Source organism: Esox lucius, chromosome 23 (assembly GCF_011004845.1).
Source record: "Esox lucius isolate fEsoLuc1 chromosome 23, fEsoLuc1.pri, whole genome shotgun sequence".
Classification (NCBI taxonomy): Eukaryota; Metazoa; Chordata; class Actinopteri; order Esociformes; family Esocidae; genus Esox; species Esox lucius.
This window is the reverse complement of record NC_047591.1, coordinates 21,429,346-21,453,260: the sequence shown is the minus strand read 5'-3', so window position 1 is coordinate 21,453,260 and position 23,915 is coordinate 21,429,346. Positions and strand designations below refer to the sequence as shown.

At 46.5% G+C, this 23,915-nt stretch overlaps 1 protein-coding gene across 2 annotated transcripts in view; it reads left to right on the top strand.

Moving 5' to 3' along the window:
• The window catches only part of ror2 (receptor tyrosine kinase-like orphan receptor 2), a 66,933-nt gene extending 44,423 nt beyond the window's left edge, over positions 1-22,510 (top strand). Inside the window, exons 3-9 of one of the 2 annotated variants that reach the window (XM_010887494.5) lie at positions 2,582-2,869; positions 3,578-3,608; positions 13,857-13,978; positions 16,679-16,993; positions 18,144-18,389; positions 18,910-19,115; positions 19,718-22,510. In XM_010887494.5, coding sequence (XP_010885796.3) covers positions 2,582-2,869; positions 3,578-3,608; positions 13,857-13,978; positions 16,679-16,993; positions 18,144-18,389; positions 18,910-19,115; positions 19,718-21,187 — 2,678 coding nt within the window. In that variant the 3' untranslated portion in view covers positions 21,188-22,510. Of the gene's footprint in view, positions 1-2,581; positions 2,870-3,577; positions 3,609-13,856; positions 13,979-16,678; positions 16,994-18,131; positions 18,390-18,909; positions 19,116-19,717 lie in introns of both variants that reach the window. The other variant, XM_010887493.5, reaches the window with a different exon arrangement.
• Positions 22,511-23,915: the final 1,405 nt, after the last annotated feature.

Genomic DNA, 23,915 nt, shown 5'->3' with positions numbered 1-23,915 from the left:
TCTCTTGCTCTCTATCTCGCTCTCTAACTCTCTATCTCGCTCTCTCTCGCTTCCTCAATCTCTCACTCTCTCTGTTGCTTTGTTCTGTCTTCTTCCCCCTCCGCCCCCCCACACCTTCTCTCCCTCCCTCTCCCTCCCTCTCCCACCTGTCAAACATGTCCTCCCTCCCTGCTCCCTGAGCAGTGATTTGTATCAGACAGGACCTCCCTGCCTGTCGACGTGATGCACGTCTTGTCGTTACCACCTCCAGGCACTGGCATGGGTCGTGTTTCAGCCCCGGTGAGATGCACCAGAACTCCGCTAGGGCGCCGTTTCCCAGCCGTGCGACCTCCCAGTTCCACTACAGGTGGCGTCCGAGGACTGTGGGACCTGCTCAGAACCAGCCCACCGTTCTGGAGAATACAGCGCTGTGTTTTAATACACAATGAGACATTAGTTTAAACAGAAGTCGTTTTTTTGATTACAGTCCCGGGTGACTTGAAATGGAATCTGCTAAAGCATTTCACTGAGGTGCGTCCTGCCTTGGAGTTAGGAATGTGTAACCTTGGCAAACAGATTCTAGTTTACTTTCTATGTTATTTGCTATTTCTATGGTTCAGTGGTCTGCCAGCCTTAACCGGAGTTTTGACCCGGGGCAGTGTTTGCTTTTACTGGTTACCTGGTGACAGGGCAGGATCACATGACTATGGACAGTCTAGGGGTCAAGAGCATCGGCCACTAAGCTAAATCCTGAAAGGTCGCCGCAAATTGTTGTCGTGGCTGTATTGCGCGATGCAGGGCTTATTTACGTTCAGCTATATTTTTTCAGGCATATGCATGCCAGTGTGAATTCAAACGTAAATGAATATGCAAACTAAACTAAGTAAAACATTTTTATTTTCTCTGGTAATGTGTCGCCCTTAGTCCCAACAGATTTTTGACTGTGAACCAATGACGAGGTCATTCTTTTACCCCCCACCAACACAGACTTTATTACAGCGTGTACACAGACACTTGACCTCTACACCCGCGCTCTTTCTTTCTTCATTCTCTCCCTTCCTTCCTCTCTTGCCATCTGTATCCTGTCCAGGAGAGGGACAGCGTGTGGGGGAGAGGGACAGCGAGAGGGGGAGAGGGACAGCAAGAGGGGGAGAGGGACAGCGAGAGGGGGAGAGGGACAGCGAGAGGGGGAGAGGGACAGCGAGAGGGGGAGAGGGACAGGCGAAAGTGGGAGAGGGACAGGCGAAAGTGGGAGAGGGACAGCGAGAGGGAGAGAGGGACAGCGTGTGGGGGAGAGAGAGACAGTGGGAGAGAGAGACAGTGGGAGAGAGAGAATGAGAGGTAGCGAAACACTGCCAGTTCATTGGCTGTGGTATTCCTCACCTCCTTAAACTTGTCTCCTCTCACCTCTTTGTGAACTGCAGTGGGGAAGAGGAGGTCTCCAGACCAGGAGCACAACCTAGTGCATGGCTGGACTGTAATATATTGATACCTCGAATGGATTATGCTAATTAGTTAGCAGGGTTATTCTAATTAGTTGGTTGGATTATGCTAATTAGTGGTGTGTATTGTATTTTCTAGAATGTTTTTTTGTCAAATTTTTTTCCAATCATGGAATCACTGCCTTCCAATCTTTCTCCAGATGAAGCACAGTTCAGTAACAAGAAGTGCGAACAGCCGTCAATTTTTCAGACAGATTTTCCTGTGGCTCTCCACATCTCAACCTTCTAATGCAAACATCCGTTTTCACACTCATCTGCTTCTTTCACTCATGTCTAGAAGGTCTCAGTCGCTTCCGGATGACATTTTCCTTAAATTTAGATCTGGTTTTGTTTCCAATCTGACAATCCTATCCTTAACGCCTAGTGGGAGAAACACTGACCTGAATAAAGATCTGACTAGAGGAAACGTCTCTGTACTCCCTCAGTCTTTGTCAAGGGGCTGTTTTGTTTTGTAGAAGAGTCAAGTGTTAGCTAATCCAGATGTGGCCGCCACCACAAAGTTTTTTGTGTTGCACAACATGTTGCCATTTGTTGCGAATCACAGTGTGTGCCTGTGAGAAAAGAAGAGGCATCTCAGAACGGCCAGCTCTCTTTTACACCTCCATCTTGAATGAAAGTACAGAGGAAGGGAGCATCTGAGAGGAAGATGGATTCATGCGGGAAGCACTTAACCTTCATCATTCAACAGGAAGTGTGTCTGTGTTGTGGGGGTCTGTCCCTCACTAATGCTTCCATAGAATGCCAGACAGAGATACATGGGAATATTACAAATGCCCCCAAAAATGCCCCCTTCATGAAAATGAATTCACCAAATTTGTATGAAAATACATTTAAAAAACACATTTTGCATCCTTTCTTATTATTATTATAGACTATAGCGCTAAGATGTGCCACAAAATGAAAAGAAAACATTTGAGTGAGCAGGTCAGGGATGAAGTCAGCACAACAGTGTGAAAAGAGCAGGAATACTCCAACCAAAAACCAGATCTCCACAACGTCTTCAACCCAACATTCAAGGCCTCGATGCAATTTCCTCTCGCCCCTTGACCTCTAACCTTTGACCCAGCTTAACCTTTGACCCACCCCCCCCCCTCCCCCAGGTTTCTTTCTGGAGTTCCAGGAGCCACTGCACAATGACACCTTCATGCAGGGCATGATGGCCACGCTGCACTGTAAGGTGACGGGGAACCCACGCCCCACCATCCGCTGGCTGAAGAACGACGCCCCTGTTGTCCAGGAGCCGGGCCGAATCTCCATCCGCAAGACGGAGGCGGGCTCCAAGCTGCGCATCACCGACCTGGACACAACCGACACCGGCTACTACCAGTGCGTGGCCTCCAACTCGGTCAAGGTGATCTCGTCCACCGGCTTGCTCTACGTGAAACTCGGTGAGGCCAGTTTGAAGTTCGGGCTTTGGGTTGGTTGGGGATTCGGTGCAACTTTGTTTTTGGTTTATTTCTGGCTGCGGTGTGTGTGTGTCTCTCATTTAGTGTTTTGCCCCTCGCTGTCGTTTCTTTCTCTTTTTCCAACTATGGCTCGCCCTTGACCTTTAAGAGAAGGGGTCGGGGGCGTTAGTGGAAGTGGGTGCAGCAGAAAGAGAGAGATAAAACCTGTCATTGTATCTATCCCTAGACAAGTCAAACTGAATTACTTTTTGGTAATTGGAATTTCCCTTTAGAGGATGTAGTCTTTCAGTTTTCTAGTCACAGTCGATTTATTCAGCCGAGTAGCGATTATAGACCTATTCCTGCTCTTGACGGTTATTTTGAGAGTTGCTGTGTGGCGTACTCATTCATCTAAACCCACTTGAGCGTCACTGCTCTGGGGGCTATTTCCTGGCACCCGTTCTTTTTTTTTTAAACATTTTGTATATATAAGCAGTCATCTAATTTTTCTATTTAATTTGAATGTCATTCGGCTGACGCCCCTTATCCAGGGCGACTTCCGGTAGTGAGTGCCTATATTTCCGACCTGCTCACCACGGGAACTGAACCGGCTAAATTAGTCAGTGTCTGATAGTGACGTGATCCAAACAAAGTCAGTTGATAAGTAGATATTTCTCTCTTTTCACTCTCCTGTTGTCTTGTGTCCCACAGGGCAGTCGCCAACCCAGGAGCCGAATGAAGCGTAAGTAGTTGTATCGTGTGTGTGTGTGTGTGCGCAAGCTTGTGTGTTGATGCGTGGGTTACTCTCACCTCAGTTGCACCCAAACACACACGTACACACCGCCAAATGCAGACACGCTCATGCGCCTTACTGACTTCTATGTCGCCGCCGTGAAACGCGTTGTCTTGTGAGTTTAGACGGCTGTCAACGCAGTCTAGCAGGCTGTCAGTGAACAGGGCTCACATTGAAGCAGAACACTGACACAGTCCCCTTTCAAGTCCTTCCTGAGGTGAATGAGTTAATTACAGACCAGCGACTAGATTCCTTTAGTGAGAGTCAGACCTAGTGGTTTTGGTCAGAGTTAGAGACTGCTGATTCATGGTCCTCCCTGTGTTTCTTGGAAACCCTCTCAGACCAGCTTGCTTATCTCATCAGATGGCTAAGAATGACATTTGTAGCCTGAAGGTTTGCCAAAGACTGGATTCAAGCCAGTTGTGTGTGTTGCAAGCCTAGCTTCAAGTGAATATAAGTATTTTAAAAGCGGTTTATTGTTATTATTTTTAGTATTTAAGTTTTATTATTTTTGTTGTCATTAAAGCAGAATTTTTTTTCACATTCCAATCAATTTTTTCGACATGCCTTGCTGTTAGCTTAGTGTATTGTGTTTGTCAGGCCTGACTGAATCACACTCACTGTTCACCTGTGATTTTAGCATGTTCACACAGCCCTGCACACACATCTGTACACCCTCCCAGACACACACACACACACACACACACTTTACACAGATCCAGTGCAACTCAACAGAGTGCTTGGTCAATATAGTCACACTCCTCCCTCTCTTTGTGTTCCCTTGATCCAGACCAGCTCAATGACCCTTGTAGTCTCTCCACTCACTGTCTGACACACAACCAACCCCCCCACTTACAAACCCTAACCCCTGCCTCTGTCCATCCATTTCTGACACACACACACACACACACACACACACACCGGCATGCACACGGAAATATGGACACGCTAGTTGCTTTTGGCCACGGTGGCACCCTGACAAAGCGGCCGAGGGTGGGTGGGGGAGGTTTTGACGGGAGCAGTGGACCTGCTAATCTGGTCTGGCTGAGATGCCATCACAAGGCTCATTCTGGTCCAGTCCAGGCCCTGTATAACGACCCGGAGAGCTGGAAGACCGCTGGCAGTCAGCCCTGGTTTGGGGTTGCCATTGTTCTTAGCCAATGTAAAATAAATTGTGCCATGTCTGAGGGGACATAGTGAAAGTGGCGCGTGCCAAGCCGAATCGACCAGAGCGGGCTGCTGGGGGCCGGGTGGGGGCCGGGTGAGGGCCGGGTGGGGGAAGCAGATTTTTGGGGGAATTTTTTTGAGGGTACATTAGGGGTTGAGTAATTACTTGTGGATTGGTAGCTTCAGAACACTTTTGTTTTGACTGAGACTGTGCGCGTGCGCGCACACTCTCACACACACACTCTCACACACACAGACACACTCTCACACACACACAGCACCCCCCAGGTTGGGCGGACACGTCTGTAGGACCGCTTTCCAATCATCCTCTCCTGCACCGGAATTCTGACTAAGCAAACGATTCAGCCAGACCTTTTAGCATCACCGTACATGGCAACAACAACCAAGACATTTCCCTTTGAAGCAGAGCTAGGGTGAAGACCCAGGGGGAGTGACTCATGTTTGCTGTGATAATGTGTTAAAAAAAGAAGAAGAACGAGCTAAAAAAAAGAAGAAATCTTGAAGAGGGCGGGATCAAACCCTAAAACAATTAGGCTGAGGTTGCGCCTAGTTTCTGATTTTGGGTTATTTTTGCATTTTGCCCCCATTAATGGTCAAAGTTAGGATTGCAGACGTGGATTGCTGATCCTAGATCTGTAACTGTCAGAAGAGCCTCCACGGCAAGGGGTGATAGTGTCTGTTTCCATGACGATAGTTCCCTAGGCCAGTCAAATCCAGGACATTAGATAAGGGTACAGTCGTAAATACCACACTGGAGGAAGGCCTTTGTGTCTGACCACCCCCTTCTTCTTTGCTCTGTCTCTCTTTTCCTTCCTAGTCAGGGCCCCGCAGCTCTGACAGTTACCATAAACATTCATGTGTCTTTTTCCATCTTTGTGATGACCTGTGACCTAACACTCACCCAGAAACCCATGTTCCCTATTCTCTAGCCCTCATCATACCCTTACCGTAACTTCAGTAACCTAACATTTTTGCCTTCAAACTAAACCTAACCGTAACACCCAACGCTAGCCCTAAACCTGAAAGTAACCCCAGTTTCTTTTTCCATCTTTGAGGAGTCTGAACCTGACAAGTCCACACGAACGTGGATTGCGCACCCTCAAGCTCGTGCCTCGCCTCCAAAAGAGGAGAGAGTGATACATTTATTTAGAGCAGCACTATGAAAGGAGAGTTAGAAGAGCACCACTTTCTCCCTCTTGTCGTCAGGGGAGACGGAGTGTTGTGTGGGTTAAAATAAACCTCAGAAGTGCAGTGACGATGGCTCTGGGTTTTTCCCTTCCTCCGATCGACGTTCCCTTTGAGTTTTTCATGTGGAATTACCACATTACCACGAGTCACATGTGGCACTGAAAAGTCCTGTCTTGTTTTGTCACTGGTGAGACGGACCAGATTTAGTTATTCCAACCGAGTGAACAGCAGTTATTACCAGGCCTGGCTGGCCCTTCTCCATCAACCAGTAGAATTCACCGTCGCCACCTTGCGGTGAAATTGGTTCATTTCATGCTCTTAAATCTACTGCCACCAATGCCACTGCATGAACTTTAAAAAATAAATAAATGTATCCCGAGGCCAACAAGTGACATTTCTGTAACTTTCCCCAATTAGGAAAATAAACCACACTGCCATGAGTAAATAGAAACCTTAAGTGCCCCTGGCACTGCCATTAAACACAATATCCCCCGGAGAAACTCTACTCATGGGACAAATTTACATTGCTTGATGACTTTAGCCAAAGTAAATGAAGCCGCCATAAACTTTCGCAAATTGCTTCAGAAGGCAATATTCACTTATGCGCTGAGCTAAATATGTTGTTTCATTTGTTTTATTTTTAGTCAGCTTCAAGGTTGTTCAAGTAGAAATACTCATTCACAATACAGCCAAGTATCCTAGTTTGACTCTACCTTGCTGAGGGCCTCAGATCTTTATAGAGCTTCCTAGCAATTAGCCCTGCATGTTTGTGGAGAGGTTTAATAGGTTGCTCGCTACTTGGCGTCGCCCAATCAACGATGAGAACTCAGGAGTTGTGAGGAAACGTCTCATCAAGCTTTAAAAAAAGTTCCCAGCCTTCCTTCAGAGTGTAGTTCGTGTGTGTATTGTGTTACCCAGGCTCGGCGTGAATCTATGTGTCCGTTTTTTGTCAGTTGTGAACTCTCCAAAGCTTTCTCAGGAGAAGCGAAGCTGACCGGGGACCATTTAAGATTTGGTTTGGTTAAGCTTTAGCTGCACTCGCCGCGCCAAGAAGTAAAACGCTCTACGGAGCACTCACGAAAGACAGGCAGGAAACGTCATGTTTTTTTGGCGGCAGCCACGCACATCTTTTATCTTGCTCATTGTCACACAGACGACAATGATTATTGTTACACCCAACTGGACCTACCCACTCTGTTCAGAGAAGTTGTTGTTTGTTTCAGACTTTAGCACTCCCTGAAGCGTACTCAGAGAATCGTTTTAGAATGAATGCAGAAGTGGAGGCTCGTCCCCAACCTAATTCAGTGTTCACAACAAACGGCATTGTTTTCAAGCCATCTGGAGTGTGTCAGTCTAACTGGCTACAGACCTGGGCAGAGCTGGGCCGCCCGGCCAATCCTGTCTCTATAGACATGCTGGACCGCCTGGCCAATAGGAGCCTGCCTGTAGATATCCTGGGCTGCCTGGTCATAGCTCATCTTGACCTTTAACCTTGTGACAATATATTTGATTGGAGTATTTGAATAATGAGACAATGTGATGTATAACTTTTTTCACTTACTGTGGAGCTGTGTGTGTGTGTGTGTGTGTGTGTGTGTGTGTGTGTGTGCGCTGCGCTGCGCTTAGCGCTGGTCAGGTTGGCTACACACAGGTCTTCTGTGTTCTATGGATCGCTGTTCCTTGACCTTGTTACTCGCTCCTCTCTCTCTTACTCACACAGACCTTCCTCTGTCTCACCCTCCCCCATCACCCCTGTTCACACACCTTTAGACCCCCCCACCACCACCACCAAGAAACATCCAAAACTGCATTACTAAGCATTGGGTTTCAGCAAGAAGAATTTCATGTTTGGAGTTTGCCTGTTATGTATGTTTGTTAGCCTCTTGTGTCAGTGTGAAAAGGAGCAGGTTTAGATTGGGGGCGGGGCTTTGTGGTGCAGAGATTAGGCATTTTTTCCCCTGAGTTTATTTGGAGCTTTCATGTTATTCTGTATATTCTGCCCTTTCTGTCTCTCTGTTTTGATTTATTTATTTATCTCCAGGAATGTTTTGTTTCTTTGGAAATAGGGAATGATAAGGTTTTGCATAAGTGCCATGGGCGGGATTCAAACCTACACTGCAGCAGTACATGGGCGGGATTCAAACATACGCTCCAGCAGTACATGGGTGGGATTCAAACCTACACTGCAGCAATACATGGGCAGGATTCAAACATACGCTCCAGCAGTACATGGGTGGGATTCAAACCTAAGCTCCAGCAGTACATGGGCGGGGTCAAACCTACACTGCAGCAGTACATGGGCGGGATTCAAACATACGCTCCAGCAGTACATGGGTGGGATTCAAACCTACACTGCAGCAGTACATGGGCGGGGTCAAACATACACTCCAGCAGTACATGGGTGGGATTCAAAACTACACTGCAGCAGTACATGGGCGGGATTCAAACCTACACTGCAGCAATACATGGGCGGGATTCAAACCTACACTGCAGCAATACATGGGCGGGATTCAAACATATGCTCCAGCAGTACATGGGCGGGATTCAAACCGACACTACAGCAGTACATGGGTGGGGTTACAACCTACGCTGCAGCAGTACATGGCCGGGATTCAAACCTACGCTTCAGCAGTACATGGGCGGGATTCAAACCTACGCTACAGCAGTACATGGGCGGGATTCAAACCTACACTGCAGCAGTACATGGGCGGGATTCAAACCTACACTGCAGCAGTACATGGGCGGGATTCAAACCTAAGCTCCAGCAGTACATGGGCGGGATTCAAACCTACACTGCAACAGTACATGGGTGGGATTCAAACCTAAGCTGCAGCAGTACATGGGCGGGATTCAAACCTACGCTGCAGCAGTACATGGGCGGGATTCAAACCTACGCTGCAGCAGTACATGGGCGGGATTCAAACCTACGCTGCAGCAGTACATGGGCGGGATTCAAACCTACACTGCAGCAGTACATGGGCGGGATTCAAACCTACACTGCAGCAGTACATGGGCGGGATTCAAACCTAAGCTCCAGCAGTACATAGGCGGGATTCAAACCTAAGCTCCAGCAGTACATGGGCGGGATTCAAACCTAAGCTCCAGCAGTACATGGGCGGGATTCAAACCTACGCTGCAGCAGTACATGGGCGGGATTCAAACCTACGCTGCAGCAGTACATGGGCGGGATTCAAACCTACGCTGCAGCAGTACATGGGTACTGGAGGCAGAGGCATGAACTGTGGACCACCTCAAGTCACCAGCGTCTTGCTTTAGTCACTTTGAAGCTATTTTACTGTCCACAACATCACATATATATATATAAGTTCCAGGCTCTTTGTATATTTTGTGCAGTGACAGGGATAATCTGTGGTCAAGGCCAAGAAAGAAGACACAGCTTTATATGAGTAGATGCTCTCCCAGATCAAAAGCGGTTTCAGCTGGCTTGCATGAAGGCTGCTTTTGGGGGAAAATACTATCGCTGTGTTTTTTCATACCAGCTGAGTTGAATGAGGGCTACATGAAATTATTATTTATTTAGTATTTTTTTGTGGGGCTTAAATCCACATTATCCGGTATCCACACGGATCACTCATTTGCACGGTGCATGCATGTAGTTTAAGGATGCATTTTCTTTCATTTTTACATTGTGATCATAATGCTGCATTTGTGAAAGCCTGAAGGCAAATCAAAATGCCACACGTCCATGAACACTGACAGTGGCATGTCCATGACTCTGTGACCCTGAAGTACGGTGACCTCTCCTCCGTCATTCCTAAACTCATCTGTCACACCCCCCTCAGTCACGACAAGCATTTTAACACACTCCGACCCCCACAGCCGCAATACAGCCTTAAGTGTTTTTTATTTTTATTTACACAGGTTTTTATTAGTTTTTTTGTTTTCATCGCCACACATTCACTGGCCAAAAGGAAATGGGGAAAGTAGGAAGTTGAACCTACGTTAATTCCTGTTAAACTTCAGCCTTCAAACTTGAGTTTTGGGTAAAAGTCCCTGCAGTCTTTCCAAGCCGTAGTCAAATTGCAACCATATGGGATATTGACACTGGAAGCACTGACGGCTCTCCTGGCTGCGCGCCCCTCTGGAGGACGCTGAGGCAAACGAGAAGTGAGCGGTGCATACATTCCTCTGCCGAGGTGCCATTGTACAACCCCCTGTGCCGTATCATTCACACGTCCCGCTTGTCTGAGTAGAGAGAAACGTTGTAAACCTAGCCCCCCCCCCCGTCCGTCCGTCCGTCCGTCCGTTGGAGGAAGTGAGCTTTGAGTGCCGTTGCCACTGCCATTTTTAACTTTTACAACAGCAGTTTTGATTTTTGGCCTGGTCTGGTTCTAATAACAACATTTGTGTTTACAGTAAGGCTGGACAAAGCCTGCACCAAGTCTCCAGGGCCATGACCGTTCTCCTGCTCTGGACCGCTACATGCAATTATGTCCCCAGTTTATCTCCCACATCTAATCCTGCATCCCCCCCCCCTTCCGTTTAGGGACTACAACAAAGGTTCTCATTTTTTGAGGGGAGGGGGAAATCAAGCGGGTTTACTTTCTCTGAAGCGTAACGGTAACTGACCGCTGACTGCTTTTTTGGTTCTAGTTTTTGCCATTGTGTTCTAAAAAAACATTCGACCTCTGAAACCAAACCACAGTCGCGGGGGGAAAGGTTCAGTCAGAGGTGTCGACAATAACTGTCATGGAGCGGATTGTAGATAATCTAAGTTAGAGGCCAAACACACAGAGATATCACTGTGCACACGAAGCACAGACCTCTCTAGTTTGTGTTCCCTGAGACAACTTTGGTGTCATGCTCTGCTACTGATTACAAAGGAAATACAAACTCGGGCCAGAATCAAGATCTTCCTATGCTATATCGTCAGTCTCTCTGATCTCTCTAGGTGTTCTATATCTACGGTTCAGTGGTATGCAAACCTATCTTGTCATTGTGCTAATGCTAGTTATCGATGGCTCCAGAAATGACCTTTCAAATTCCTTTACATTTTGACTGTAAGCCAGTACTCATGCTCCCCTAATATGAATCCAAAGAATTACTTGTAATTGTTCATGGCTGTAGTGGATCTGCTAAAATATAAGGAATTGCTTCCAAACCCATTGGACAGCTCTTCATCACATGGGAAGACAATGTCCTCAAACATACTGCCATGGCAACCAGGGAGTTTTTCAGGGTCAGAAAATTGAACAGTTATTTACCAGCCAAGTCTTTCCCCAGATGTAAATACAATTGAACATGGCTAAGCAACACAAACAACAACTACATATGGCCTCAGCAGAGACCTGGCAGAACACCACTCGAGAAGATGCCCAGCATCTGGTGGTGTCAGAGGGTTGAATGCAAAAGATATGCCACCAAACGTGAGGTGGCATGATAGCCTACATAGTGGTCCAAAGCAATTAACCAGTAAATGAAAGGTCCGTGGTTCTGTTCTGAGCAATGGCAGTTTACTTAAATTGTTCCCAGGTCGTTGCTGACCCTAATAAACATGTTCATAGACGGACATACCTTAATAAAGGTTTGCAAATTCTCCCATAATGGTGAGGATCTATGCTTTAACGTCATATTAATTGTGGCCTTGGTTGGTCTAGCGATCTAAGCCACCGCCTCCAGTTCACATACTGCTGCTTGGTTTCAAGACTGACATGCTGGTCTTCTAGCAAAACTCTATATTTCATGAATTCCTCATCCAGTAACGCAAGAAGTTCCTGAGTGAAAGTACGTATTTTAAATAAACCTCAGTAATCGTTTGATTTTCTATCCAAAGTTAGTGTAGAGGCAATAGAAAATTGCTTTACTGTCCCAGTAATTATGGAGGGCTCTGTAAATATCCAGTCCTCCTGATTGCTTTCTTGGGTTGGAATAGAGGATCTCCCTACATGTTTTTGGACTACCGTACCGAGATCCATTAAGGAAAGCAAATACGCTGCACTCAAAGGGATGGTACGGCCTATTCTGTCAACGAGAGACTCACTAAAAGAGAATTTGATTCCTAAACCACAATACTGTAGTTTTAATCATTAGCCTGGCCACGGGCCCCTACCACTTCCTCCCCCTGGATCCCGCTTTCATCTGGGAATGGGGTGGATCACGAGACGCCGCTAATGTCTGTCTTGGTGAGTCGGCCTACGTCATTGTGGCTCCGTTCCCCCGGAGCTCTGGCTTTCTCCGCTCCCATCCTCCCACTAGCCTATCTCGCTCTCCTATGTCCTTGTCTGTACTACCATCAGTGTGTGCCACGACGTTCCCAACACATGTTCATGGGTTGTCATATACATTCTAGTAATACAATAGTAGTACTATAATAATACACACTGTGTGCCCACGCTCAGATCACACGCGCACCCAGGGTGTGCAGGGCACTTACTGTTCCAAGCCAACCAATTAAAATGCCAGTCTGGTGCCAATTAAATGGCTGTTGCCCGAGATACATTACACAAAGAGACGCTCACCAACCGAAGGATACATAAAATCATGCCACCCCCCCCCCCCCCCACCCCCCCCCCCCCATTCTAGATAATGTCTGAACCTATCGGAAGTCTCACATTCCCAGTAACCAGGCAGATTTTATCACTGAAACCACAGCTTGTTTGTGTTGGAGATTAAAGGCCTGTAGCCCATCCTGGCAGCGCCCTGGTAGATCTGGAACCAGACTCAAACGAACAATGCTAATGTACTCAGCAGAAAAAGTAACATGGCAAGACTGGATTAGACGTTTCCCGTTCGGTTCAGCCCACAGGTTCCCTCTGCACCAGCGTAAACGGAAGAACTTGTCATGTGATACTTCAGCGTGTTAGTCTAAGCGTGTAGCCTAGCCGGGAACTCGGGCTGAACTAACTGTTTGTGTTCACAATGTGTTTGTGTGTGTGTCAAAAAAGCCTATCATTTTCTCTCTCGTGTTGTAAACAAGCCCTTGAATGTATTTCGCTACATTTTTCCCAAACATATCCAGTCAAAAAGCTAGATTATTTTTTGATGTAAACTTGCAGATATTGATAGCTTGAGACGCTACCTTCTGAGGTAGCGTGCGCCATGTTTTAGATGGAGGCCCCCTGGAGGTTTACAAGTGTGAAGACAGTTGTGTCGCAACTGTATTAATGCCGGTGTAAATTGAACCTCTATGGATGTTATTATGGAAATTAAGAAAGTCTATGTAACCTTTTGTCGTCTGTGTCGTAATGTAAACAAGCTAAGAGTCTCCCTGTTCGAGTGGGTTGTTAAAGTCTTACTTATTCAAACATGTCTTGGAGGCAGATTTGCCCCTAAAGGCAGAAGTTAATGTGACTGGCTGACTCAATGGAGAAAGCGGGGTCCTGCATTTCAAACGGGTGATTGCTCCAAGTTTTGTGCATGTCCCGACCTTTAACCCTAACTCTAAGCGAATGAAACGTCAACTAGGGCCTATACTCTGCCCCCTCCATGGAGTCAACCAATCAAATGAATGTCTGCCTTATGGTCAGATCCTCCTCTAAGACAAGTTTGAGTAAAACACCCAAATCTAATTGAGAGTTTCTTTGCCTAGTTTTTTAGCCGTGTATTCTGTCACATATTTTGTATGATACAAAAAACTTTGTTGTTAGGCTAACTAGATAATGGTACCTAAATGGAAGCCTTGCTGGCTAAGCTGACTGCGTGAACATCTTTGCTAACAGGTTAGAAGGTTGTCACATCAGCTAGTTCCAAAAATGTTTGCATCTCGGTTTGCCTTCACATTTAGCCGACCAGCTGTGTTGAACGCAAACCTGGCAGTCTCATGCAATGTCAGGATTCATGGTCGGTCTGCTTTTCCCACAGAACGCATGAGAAGGGCTTCTGTCAGCCGTACAGGGGCATTGCCTGTGCCCGCTTCATCGGCAACCGCAGCATCTACGTGGAATCGTTACAGATGCAAGGAGAGAGCGAGAACCGCATCACAGGTGAGAGACCACTGTCAAAATGACCTTAGGTCAGCTCTGTAACGGGGACAAATCCGACTGGGTTTCATGTCTCCGTTGCTACCGGAGACATGCAGTGTTACCATGTGTTTCTGAAGGATAGTCCATGGCATCGGTGCCACCAGAAATACAACTACGCCCTTCTGAAGAGCAGTCCGAGACCGGCCGATCACTAGAAAATAGTAAATGCCTGCATTGAGGCTTTCATTGCCCCATGTCTGCTTCAAAACCTACACTTGGTTAACTAGACACTGGAATTTGAGAAATACTTTAACAAACTCCTTAAGGACTTCCTTTGTAATCGTGCGTTTCTCTCTGAGGCCTTTTGTGAGCCAAGCTACAGCTCCCTTGCAGTATAATCTAGAGTAGACCTGTCATACTTCTCTCCTCTATTTTTGCTGTGAGTCATATGTCCTGGAGCGGCCTATGGGGAGGAATGCCAGTGATAGTCACAAGCTCTGCTGGAGTAAAAATATTGTCTATGTTTCTCTTACTCTTCAGACACACACACACATGATTATGCCTACCCAAACACGTGTGTACACACACACACACACACACACACACACACACACAAGCCAGTGAGAAATATTTTTTAAACATAGATTGCATAGACCATAATTCAATTTTAAACAAAAACTGAATCTACCACCACTGTTGTGTACTGGGCATGTGTTTCATGTTTTCTTCGGGACGTGCAGCAGAAGGAAGGTTTTGTAGAAGGACACATAAGGAAATTATTACTTTTGCTCTGGTGATATAAAGATCTGGATGGTATTAGTTTTAATTGGATGCCACTACGGCAACCAAATCTGATTGGTGAAAATTACCCTGGTATATCGTAGCACATGTCGTGGTAGATCTTTCAAAATGGGATGTGTTTTTTTTTTTTGTTGTTGTTTCTTTTTTCATTTTCTTTTTTTCTTACAGTTGTGGGGGTTTAAAACCTTCGGAATGCTCGTGCGTCTACATAAAACAGAAAGCCAAGTTCAGTTAGTTACCCAGCTCTGTTTTTTTAAGATGCCACGAGGACACGGAAAGAACGACCGAGAAGTATAATCTTATCGTTAAGCCTGTTAAATGAAATACATTTGGAGCAATAACTCTGTCAGAGTAAATAATGCCCCGTGGTTCCTGCACCTCTAGCTTACACTGCATCCCAACTCGCTCTTTAGTGCACTGCCTTTGACCGGGCGGCTTCGCGCAAAGTGAACAGGGTACCGTTTGGAATGTAGCCTTGTTCGGCTGAAGTCATGTTTGGCGTGGGTTCTCTCTGAGGAAATTAGGGTCTTTAATTTCATTACTTAGATTCCTTTACTGTAGGTGATAATGTCTACAGTGAGGACACAGTGTCCCTGTCTCAAGTGGAAGACAAACTGAAAAACAGAAGAGGCTTACAGGAAGAACATTGCCTTGGCTTAATTAGGCTCGCTGGAAAACAAACATTGTCACTGGTGATCAGAACATACTAATCTCAATGTGACCAAAATGGTCCCTATCAAATATTATATTCTGACTCTTCAAATGGTAGTTTGGCATAGACTAAAGCTCCATCTCCGGTCGGCCACACCATAGCCAGTCACCTTGGGCTTGTTTTTCCAGCGTGGCCGGCCACCCTGAACGAGCAATCCATTAATCCTCATTTGATGTCTTTCCACCCACATGGGCCGCAGCTTGAAAATATTCTCAGTTGTCTGTGACTTTTGCAGTTAAAAAAATAACGTCTTAGACCTCCCATTGTAACGTATAGGAAGAATCTATATCATTCCACAGTTAAACATGAAATTAATCGGCAGTGCAAAACCAGTACAACATTTTCAGGAAATATTTTTGGTTCCACAGCGCCACTTTTACAAGCAGTGGCCAAAAACCAAGGAGTGCACATTTGAGACTGCCTACTTCAGGATTTCTGTTAAATAACACTACTTTGAATGGCCTACCTGTTTGCTTATGCCATGTAGGCGGTTTTATTTAGAATTTGTGTTCAAGCCAGGTTTTTAATTTGTCCGTTAATGTTGAGAACCATGGTGCAGAAACGTGGACTCCATTAACAGGTCAGGGAAATCAGAGGAGCGTGCGAGAAATGTGAAATGGAGGGAATTATTCAGCAGCAGATGTGTACCAACAGCTTGGGAGGATGTACTCTCAGTTAACCCTGAACTAAAGTCTCCCATCATTGGCCAGATTCTCGATTAAGTTCTGGGTCCATATGTTTTAAGAAGAGAGAACATAACCGGATCAATGAGCTACACCCATCTCTTCTTGAAAATTACAAGCAATTCAGTGTCCCTCTACCCTTCCACATTTTCGAAAAATATGCTAACACCTGGAAGTTATTGATTTATCCAGAGCACCAGAGCTAATGCTGCTGGTTACCTCACACAAACCAGTGTTTCATGACAGATCTATGGTACTTATTATCTTTACATAGGCTGGCCACCTCAGATTAGGGATGAGAAACTACATCTAGTGTACTCTGTGAAGACAGAATAGAGAATAAATACATCTATATCTTTAGGGGGAATTCCTTGTCCTCTTAAGGCCTTTGAAAAGACAGCAGCCATTATCCAAATGTGGCCGGCACTCACCCAGTGTTCGGAAAACTGTTGGTGAGTTCACCGGGCGATTTGCATCCAAGCCGCTGAAATGCGACCGTCTCTACGTTTGCTCCTCCCTCCACAGCCGCGTTCACGATGATCGGCACGTCCACGCAGCTCTCAGACCAGTGCTCCAAGTTCGCCATCCCCTCCTTCTGCCACTACGTGTTCCCGCTGTGTGACGAGGGCGCCCGGGGCCCGCGGCGCCGCCAGCTGTGCAGGGACGAGTGTGAGGCGCTGGAGAACGAGCTGTGCCACACGGAGTACACCATCGCGCGCTCCAACCCGCTCATCCTCATGCAGCTAGAGTTGCCCACCTGCCACTTGCTACCTTACCCGGGTTCACCTGATGCCGCCAACTGTATGAGGATCGGGGTGCCCCTGGACCAGCTGGGACCATGTAAGTAGATATTTACATTGAAGCGACTTAGCAGACACGCAAGTGAGTGGGATTCCCTACTGACTGATGGGACCACTTGGCGAAGCTGAGGCAACAGAATACGATGTGGAAATGTCACTGTTGTTTGTCGGCTTGACCTCACGCTCAAAATATGAGAGAAATACAACCTTTAATTCGGGTTAGTGAGAAAAAAACCTAATCAAGAATATTTCCTATTTTTCTGCAAAATAATATCACGATTATTGGAACTTTGTGCAGCCAGCCCCTTGCCAAGACTGTGAACTCTCCAGGTCCTTCAGAGTTTTGGTCCTTGCTTGTGGACTCTCCTCTACAGCTCACCCCAAAGGTTTTCACTGGGCTTTAGGTCTGGGAATTGCCATTGCAAATGCTTGATTCTCTGGTCAGTGAGCACTGAGGTTTGTTTCATGTTAGTTGAACATTTCTTCTTGTAAGATTTCCATATAGCTTGTTGGCATGGAGGTGATGTATAATTGTAGTTTGTATCGCCTTATGTTTATACCCCAGTGAAACTGGATGACCACCTAAGGGTTGCTAGTAATTTGATGAACTTGGAAAAAATATAGTTGAGACTCTTCTATTAGATTAGGTTCATAAGGATATCTAAAGATGTAAAGTATTTGAAGAAAATAGGTGTTTCTTGATTAAGAATGTTTTTTCTTTGAACAATTTTCTCAGTCAAAGGATAGATTTCACTCATGTTTTGAGAGTAAAAAGTTCAAGCCGATGAACAGCAATGAGTGGGCACTGGATATAAATTGGACGTGAACATGCCTACACAACACAGGGAGTTTTTGGTGTAAACACGGACAGAAAGAGCCACATACACGGACAGACAGATATGGGAAGAGACAAGGACAGAGAGACAAACAGTAGGTTTTGGAGGCATGTCATTACATAGTTGGGGTTTCTGTGGTTTTCCATTGTGTATCTAGGATGCCCTCTTGTGGCCTTCCTGGTAATTGGTATTTTAGAACATTAGGCTCAGGGACATTATTTAAAGAAGACGACATTATTTAAAGATGGCTTAACACCGCTCTAAAGTTGCATTTTCTCATCAAACACTGTGAAAACGTAGCAGTCGAAGTCACCCAAAACTAACTTTCAGTCTTCGTGAAAGATTCGCCAACAGATCACAGCTGCTATAACAACAGTGGCGCCAACTACAAAGGAACGGTGAGCGTCACCAAGTCAGGCTATCCTTGCCAGCCATGGAGCACCCAGTACCCCCACAGCCACCACCTGACCCCTGCGGATTACCCCGAGCTGCGTGGGGGCCACAACTTCTGCCGTAACCCTGGGGGCCAGATGGAGGGACCCTGGTGCTTCACTCTGGATCAGCAGGTCAGGGTGGACTTGTGCGACATCCACCCATGCGGTGAGTGCCGCCAAACCCCCAGGGACCCGTTTTGTGTGTCTGGTTGTGTGATTTGTATAGGGATCACTCCTGGGCTATAATGCCCACCCAAAGAGGTATTTACAAACGTTTGTGTTGCTTGCTTGTTCACCCCCCCGCACATTATAGGCTGGTTTCCCAAGCTCTGATGTACCCTAAACTGGACAAAAATATATGCTCAATCAAGAATATACAGCTCTGGAAGAAATTAAGAGACCACTGCACCTTTTTCTTTCCTTTCCAAAAAAGGAACGCTTCTGTTCCTCACTCAAAACCTTCCCTTTGACTTTTTTGGAAAGGAAAGGAAAGAAAAAGGTGCAGTGGTCCCTTAAATATTTTCCGGAGCTGTATGTAAAAAAAAAAAAATCTGTAGGGATAGGCTTAATCGGAATCTGTGAGGGGGAAAATAACTTTAAATCAAGTCTTTGCAGTCACTAAAAGGCATGCAACTGTGCTCGCTACAACATAATGTCTAACACCTCATTTGACACTTGACCTCCAGCGCCCCCAAAGAACCTAAAGAAGGAGATCCTGTACATCCTGATCCCCAGCATCGCTATCCCGCTGGTCATCGCCTGCCTCTTCTTCCTGGTATGCATGTGCCGCAACAAGCAGAAGGACCCAACGGACACGCCCCCTCGCCGTCAGCTCACCGCTTTGCCCAGCCAGGACTTGGAGCTGCCGCTCCTCAACCAGCACAAGCACCAGGTGGGTTGGGTCATTAGGGCTACATACTGTAGCATAGGCTAACTAGTGTAAAATGGGTTAACGTCTGTCATGGGGCGCCCTGTACAGGAAAGTCACAAGGCACAGGTCTGGGTAGGTTTGGGTAATATTGTTGCAGTGAGAGTGCTAACTGTGTCATTGTATTAAAATAAGTATAGCTTTTCTTCATGAAGAAACAACAAATTCTAAACCACTATTCTTTTAAGCAATTGGTGTCTTTCATTCATACATAAGTTGCCAAGTACCTGTTTTCTCTATAGGGCAAGTTGTGTTTTATGTGGTAGCTGACATCATTTGAGGTCAGTAGTGTCCTATGTGATGTCTACAGTCGTGGAGTCACTAATGTCATATGGGACAAGTAGTGTCATGAAGGTCAACTGCTGTCATATGGGGTCAATCGTCATATCAGGTCACTAGCATCATATCAGTCCATTGGTGTCATATTGGTTCACATTTGTAATATGTTGAACTCGTATAATATAAAGTAATCAGTGTCATATAACGTTACTTGTCATATGGGCTAGCTATTGATAAATGGGGTAACAGTGTCTGTTTGACTAACTCTGATTCTCTGCTTTCTGCAGGCGAAGCTGCGTGAGATCAACCTCTCCGCGGTGCGCTTCATGGAAGAACTAGGCGAGGACCGCTTTGGCAAGGTCTACAAAGGCCACTTATATGGCACGGCCCCCGGTGAGCAGACCCAGGTGGTGGCCATCAAGACCGTCAAGGACAAGGATGAGGGCACCCTGCGCGAGGAGTTCCGCCACGAGGCCATGCTGCGCTCGCGTCTCCAGCACCCCAACATCGTGTGCCTGCTGGGCGCGGTTACCAAGGAGCAGCCGATTAGCATGATCTTCAGCTACTCCGGCCTGGGTGACCTGCATGAGTTCCTGGTCATGCGCTCGCCGCACTCCGACGTGGGCAGCTCAGATGACGACAAGACCGTCAAGTCCACGCTGGAGCAGGCTGACTTCCTGCATGTTGTGACCCAGGTGGCTGCTGGGATGGAGTATCTATCCAGCCACCACGTGGTGCACAAGGACCTGGCAGCCCGCAACATTCTTGTTTGCGACAAGCTCAATGTCAAGATCCTGGACCTGGGCCTGTTCCGGGAGGTCTACTCCGCGGACTACTACAAGCTGATGGGTGCTAGCCCCTTCCCCATCCGCTGGATGTCCCCGGAGGCGATTGTGTACGGCAAGTTTTCCACCGACTCCGACATCTGGTCCTACGGCGTAGTGCTCTGGGAGATTTTCAGCTACGGCCTCCAGCCCTACTGCGGCTACTCCAACCAGGACGTTATTGAGATGGTGCGCAACCGGCAGGTGCTGGCCTGCCCCGACGACTGCCCCGCCTGGGTCTACACGCTGATGCTCGAGTGCTGGAGCGAGTTGCCGGCGCGCCGCCCGCGCTTCAAGGATGTCCACGCGCGCCTGCGCACCTGGGAGAGCCTGTCCAACTACAACAGCTCGGCGCAGACCTCGTGCACCAGCAACACCACCCAGACCAGCTCCCTGAGCACCAGCCCCGTCAGCAACGTCAGTATGAGCGCGCCAAATGCGGCGCGCTACGCCGGCCCGAAGAAGAGCTCGCCCTTCCCGCAGCCCCAGTTCGTGCCGATGAAGGGCCAGATGCACCGGCCCATGCTGCCGCAACACGCGCAGCAGCTCTACATCCCGGTGAATGGCTACCAGCCCATGCCGGCGTACCCGTACATGCAGAACTTCTACCCCATGCAGATGTCCATGCACCAGATGGCCCACCAGCAGGTGGCTCACCACCCGCCACAGATGGTTGCCAAGGCGGGCTCGCACCACAGCGGCAGCGGTTCCACCTCCACGGGCTACGTCACCACGGCGCCCTCGAACACCTCTGGCACGGAGCGCGCGGCCCTGCTCAGTGACAGCCCCAAGGCGAACGAGGAGGACGCGGCGGACGGCGCGTCCCAGAATGGGCCGGGCCATGGCGAGGACACGGCGGTCCCGGAAACTGAATTGTTGGGCGACAGCGACCTACCGCAGGCCGACGACATGGAGATGTACTCTGAGGCGTAGAGGGAAAGTCCAGAGGACTGGGGAACAAACTTGAGTCTTAAGAGGCTCTGGTCAACTTAGTTAGTATTGAGTTCAATAGAGCGCCAGGAATAAGTGAAGGGAACGCATTGGATAAACAATGACTGAATGTTATTTATGTTTTGTTTTGCTGTCACTGGTGCATCCGAATGCTAGCAGCGTCTCAGGTTTTTCCCCTGCAGGACCTCTGGCTAAGTTTCCTAACTTTGGGTAATGAACCCTGGACTAGAGCTGGGACGATTCACCAAAAATCACTGACAAGGATCAAACCGACCACTTATTGTGGTTGTTTTGCTGAAATTGTACACTAAGATGAATATACCTATAAGGCCCTACTAGAGAAATGTGAAGTTCAAGATGAAATGCTAATATGGGTGATTGTTAATGGGACAATTGATAGCTACAGCATTCAAAGTAGTAGTAGTAGTAATTTCAGTGGTAATGTTTTTTGATGTTGTAATCTTCAATTTATAGTTTTTGCCCATGTCGCCCAGCTCTAGCCTAAACTCTGGAAGCTACTCGACAGAAAATGGTAATGAAGAGCCACGTTTTCACCGTTTAGGCTGCGGGTGTATACCAACGTGGAAAGGGTTTTCACTTTGTTGCAAAGCCATTCAGAAGAATTTATGTTCTTACTGTTGCTGTGCAACATGAAGCGTTTTCTTTTCGACAAGCATTCCTGAAGTCGCCTTGCGATGATGTTTTAAACTTTTCCATTTTATATTGATAGGCCTTCTCCAGAGACAATTTTACTGTGGTTTATCGTAAGATATAGAAGTGTCGATTTTGTTAACCTAAACGAAAAAGACATGGCAGAATGTATGGTGTATGGGCAAAACAAGTCATTGGAGCTTGAAACGTCTTTACAAACAGTATTTAGATAACACCTTCGGAAATATGTTATACTCGATAGTTAAATATTCTTCACTGTAGCCGAAACAGAACGTGTTACTACTCAACGTAACATGATGAGATAAGTCCAGAAAGATATGTACATGTGCGGAATTTTTTATGTTTAGCTTCATTCCGTATGACTGCGTTGTTAATATTGCCTTTTGAATGGATTTGGATGTTAGACATTGCTCAACATTTTCTTTGATACCTTGTTGTACAGATTTGTAATTTATGTAATTAATGTTGTTAAACTTTTTTTCCATTGTTTTATCATGCCTTGTTTGCGAAGATGACTTACATTTCATTGCAAACAAATATTGGCTTTCATCCTAGGTGTAATTAAAAAAGTTAACCATATTGTATACATCCAGCCGCATGGATTATCCAATAAAGTGATACAATATAAAGACATCAGTCTTGTTCCTCTCTTTTTTTTAAAGTCCACCAGACGTGTAGCTGCTAGTCGAATGCTGAACTCCTTCTCCAGACAAGACTGAACTACAATCCACGGCCAAGACAGGGTCATGGTTAGTTCTGCAACGATAGGTCTAAAGAAGGGTGATATACTGGTTTTCAGACTTTTGTGTCTTACTTTAAGAATCAATTAATGGTCAGGACCTACTATTCTTTGCTTAAAATGTGAATTGATCAGAGCAAATGTGAATTGATGAAAGTGCAACAAAACATTCCAGTGAATGTCAATCACGACAATTCAATTTACTCTGTCTATATTTATATTATTGTATCCATCCACTTCATTTACTCAATTAGGCTACAGTGAGGTAGGGTCAATTATTTGTGAGATATCTCTCTGCTAAAATGTTCCTGACAAAAACAAAAGGGTGAAGGTGCCGCCAAAACGTAAAGCTCTGTAAAAACAATGCATTCTGATTAAAAATGGTACATAAAGCTCCCGCGTGGTTTGCGGATAAAACCTAATCGTCCCTAGATGTAACTTTGTGATCAAGGAAGGTGTAGGCGTGTCAAACGAATACAAAGCGAACTCTTAAAAAGGCACCCATGGACCTCGTTGTCACTTACAGTATGGACTTCGCCCCTGCACAGCAAAAGGGTGGATTTCCGCACATTAATTACAAAACGGACGGGGTCAGTTTGGGCAGGATGCAGACGTGCCAATATACAACACTTGAGCCGAGTGCGATGTGTGCGAATGCAGAGGTGACCAAGTCCAGCAGCCATGATGCAAAATCAGTTTTAGGGTTAAATTCGATTTCTAAAGGTAGTGTAAGATCGCGCAGACAGAGGGAATTTATACCAGAGGAGCAAAAAGACTGGAATTATTGGTTCAAAAGGAAAAGAAACAACGAGGCGGCGAAAAGGTCAAGACAGCGTCGAAGAACGGAGGGGATTCTTTTGGAGGGACGAGCAGTTGAACTTCTTAGAGAGAATAAAAAATTAAAAGCAACCCTTTCGGCTGTGCAATACCGCGCACTGGAAGTGGAGGGTCGCTATGATCAGCCGGATACATTCTCTTACCCAAACAACTGTTTACATCAAACCTTTGCTAGTGTCTCTCGTGCGTCTCCTTGGATGCTTGCACCTGCTGCGTCATTTACGGCAAATTTTGAGGTTTCCAAAGAAGTGTCGGACAATAAACATACCGATGTTCCTGGGTTACCCAATAACCCAGGTTTACCCAACGTTGAAATCTGTCGAAGAAATATAAATTGTCCTGATGTCTCACGCCCAGTATATTCTCCAGGCAAAGAATTTTCTTATCCACCGGTGACTACTCTGAATGACTATCAGTGCTACATAAATTCTGGTATTGCATGCAATATTGGACATTATCCTT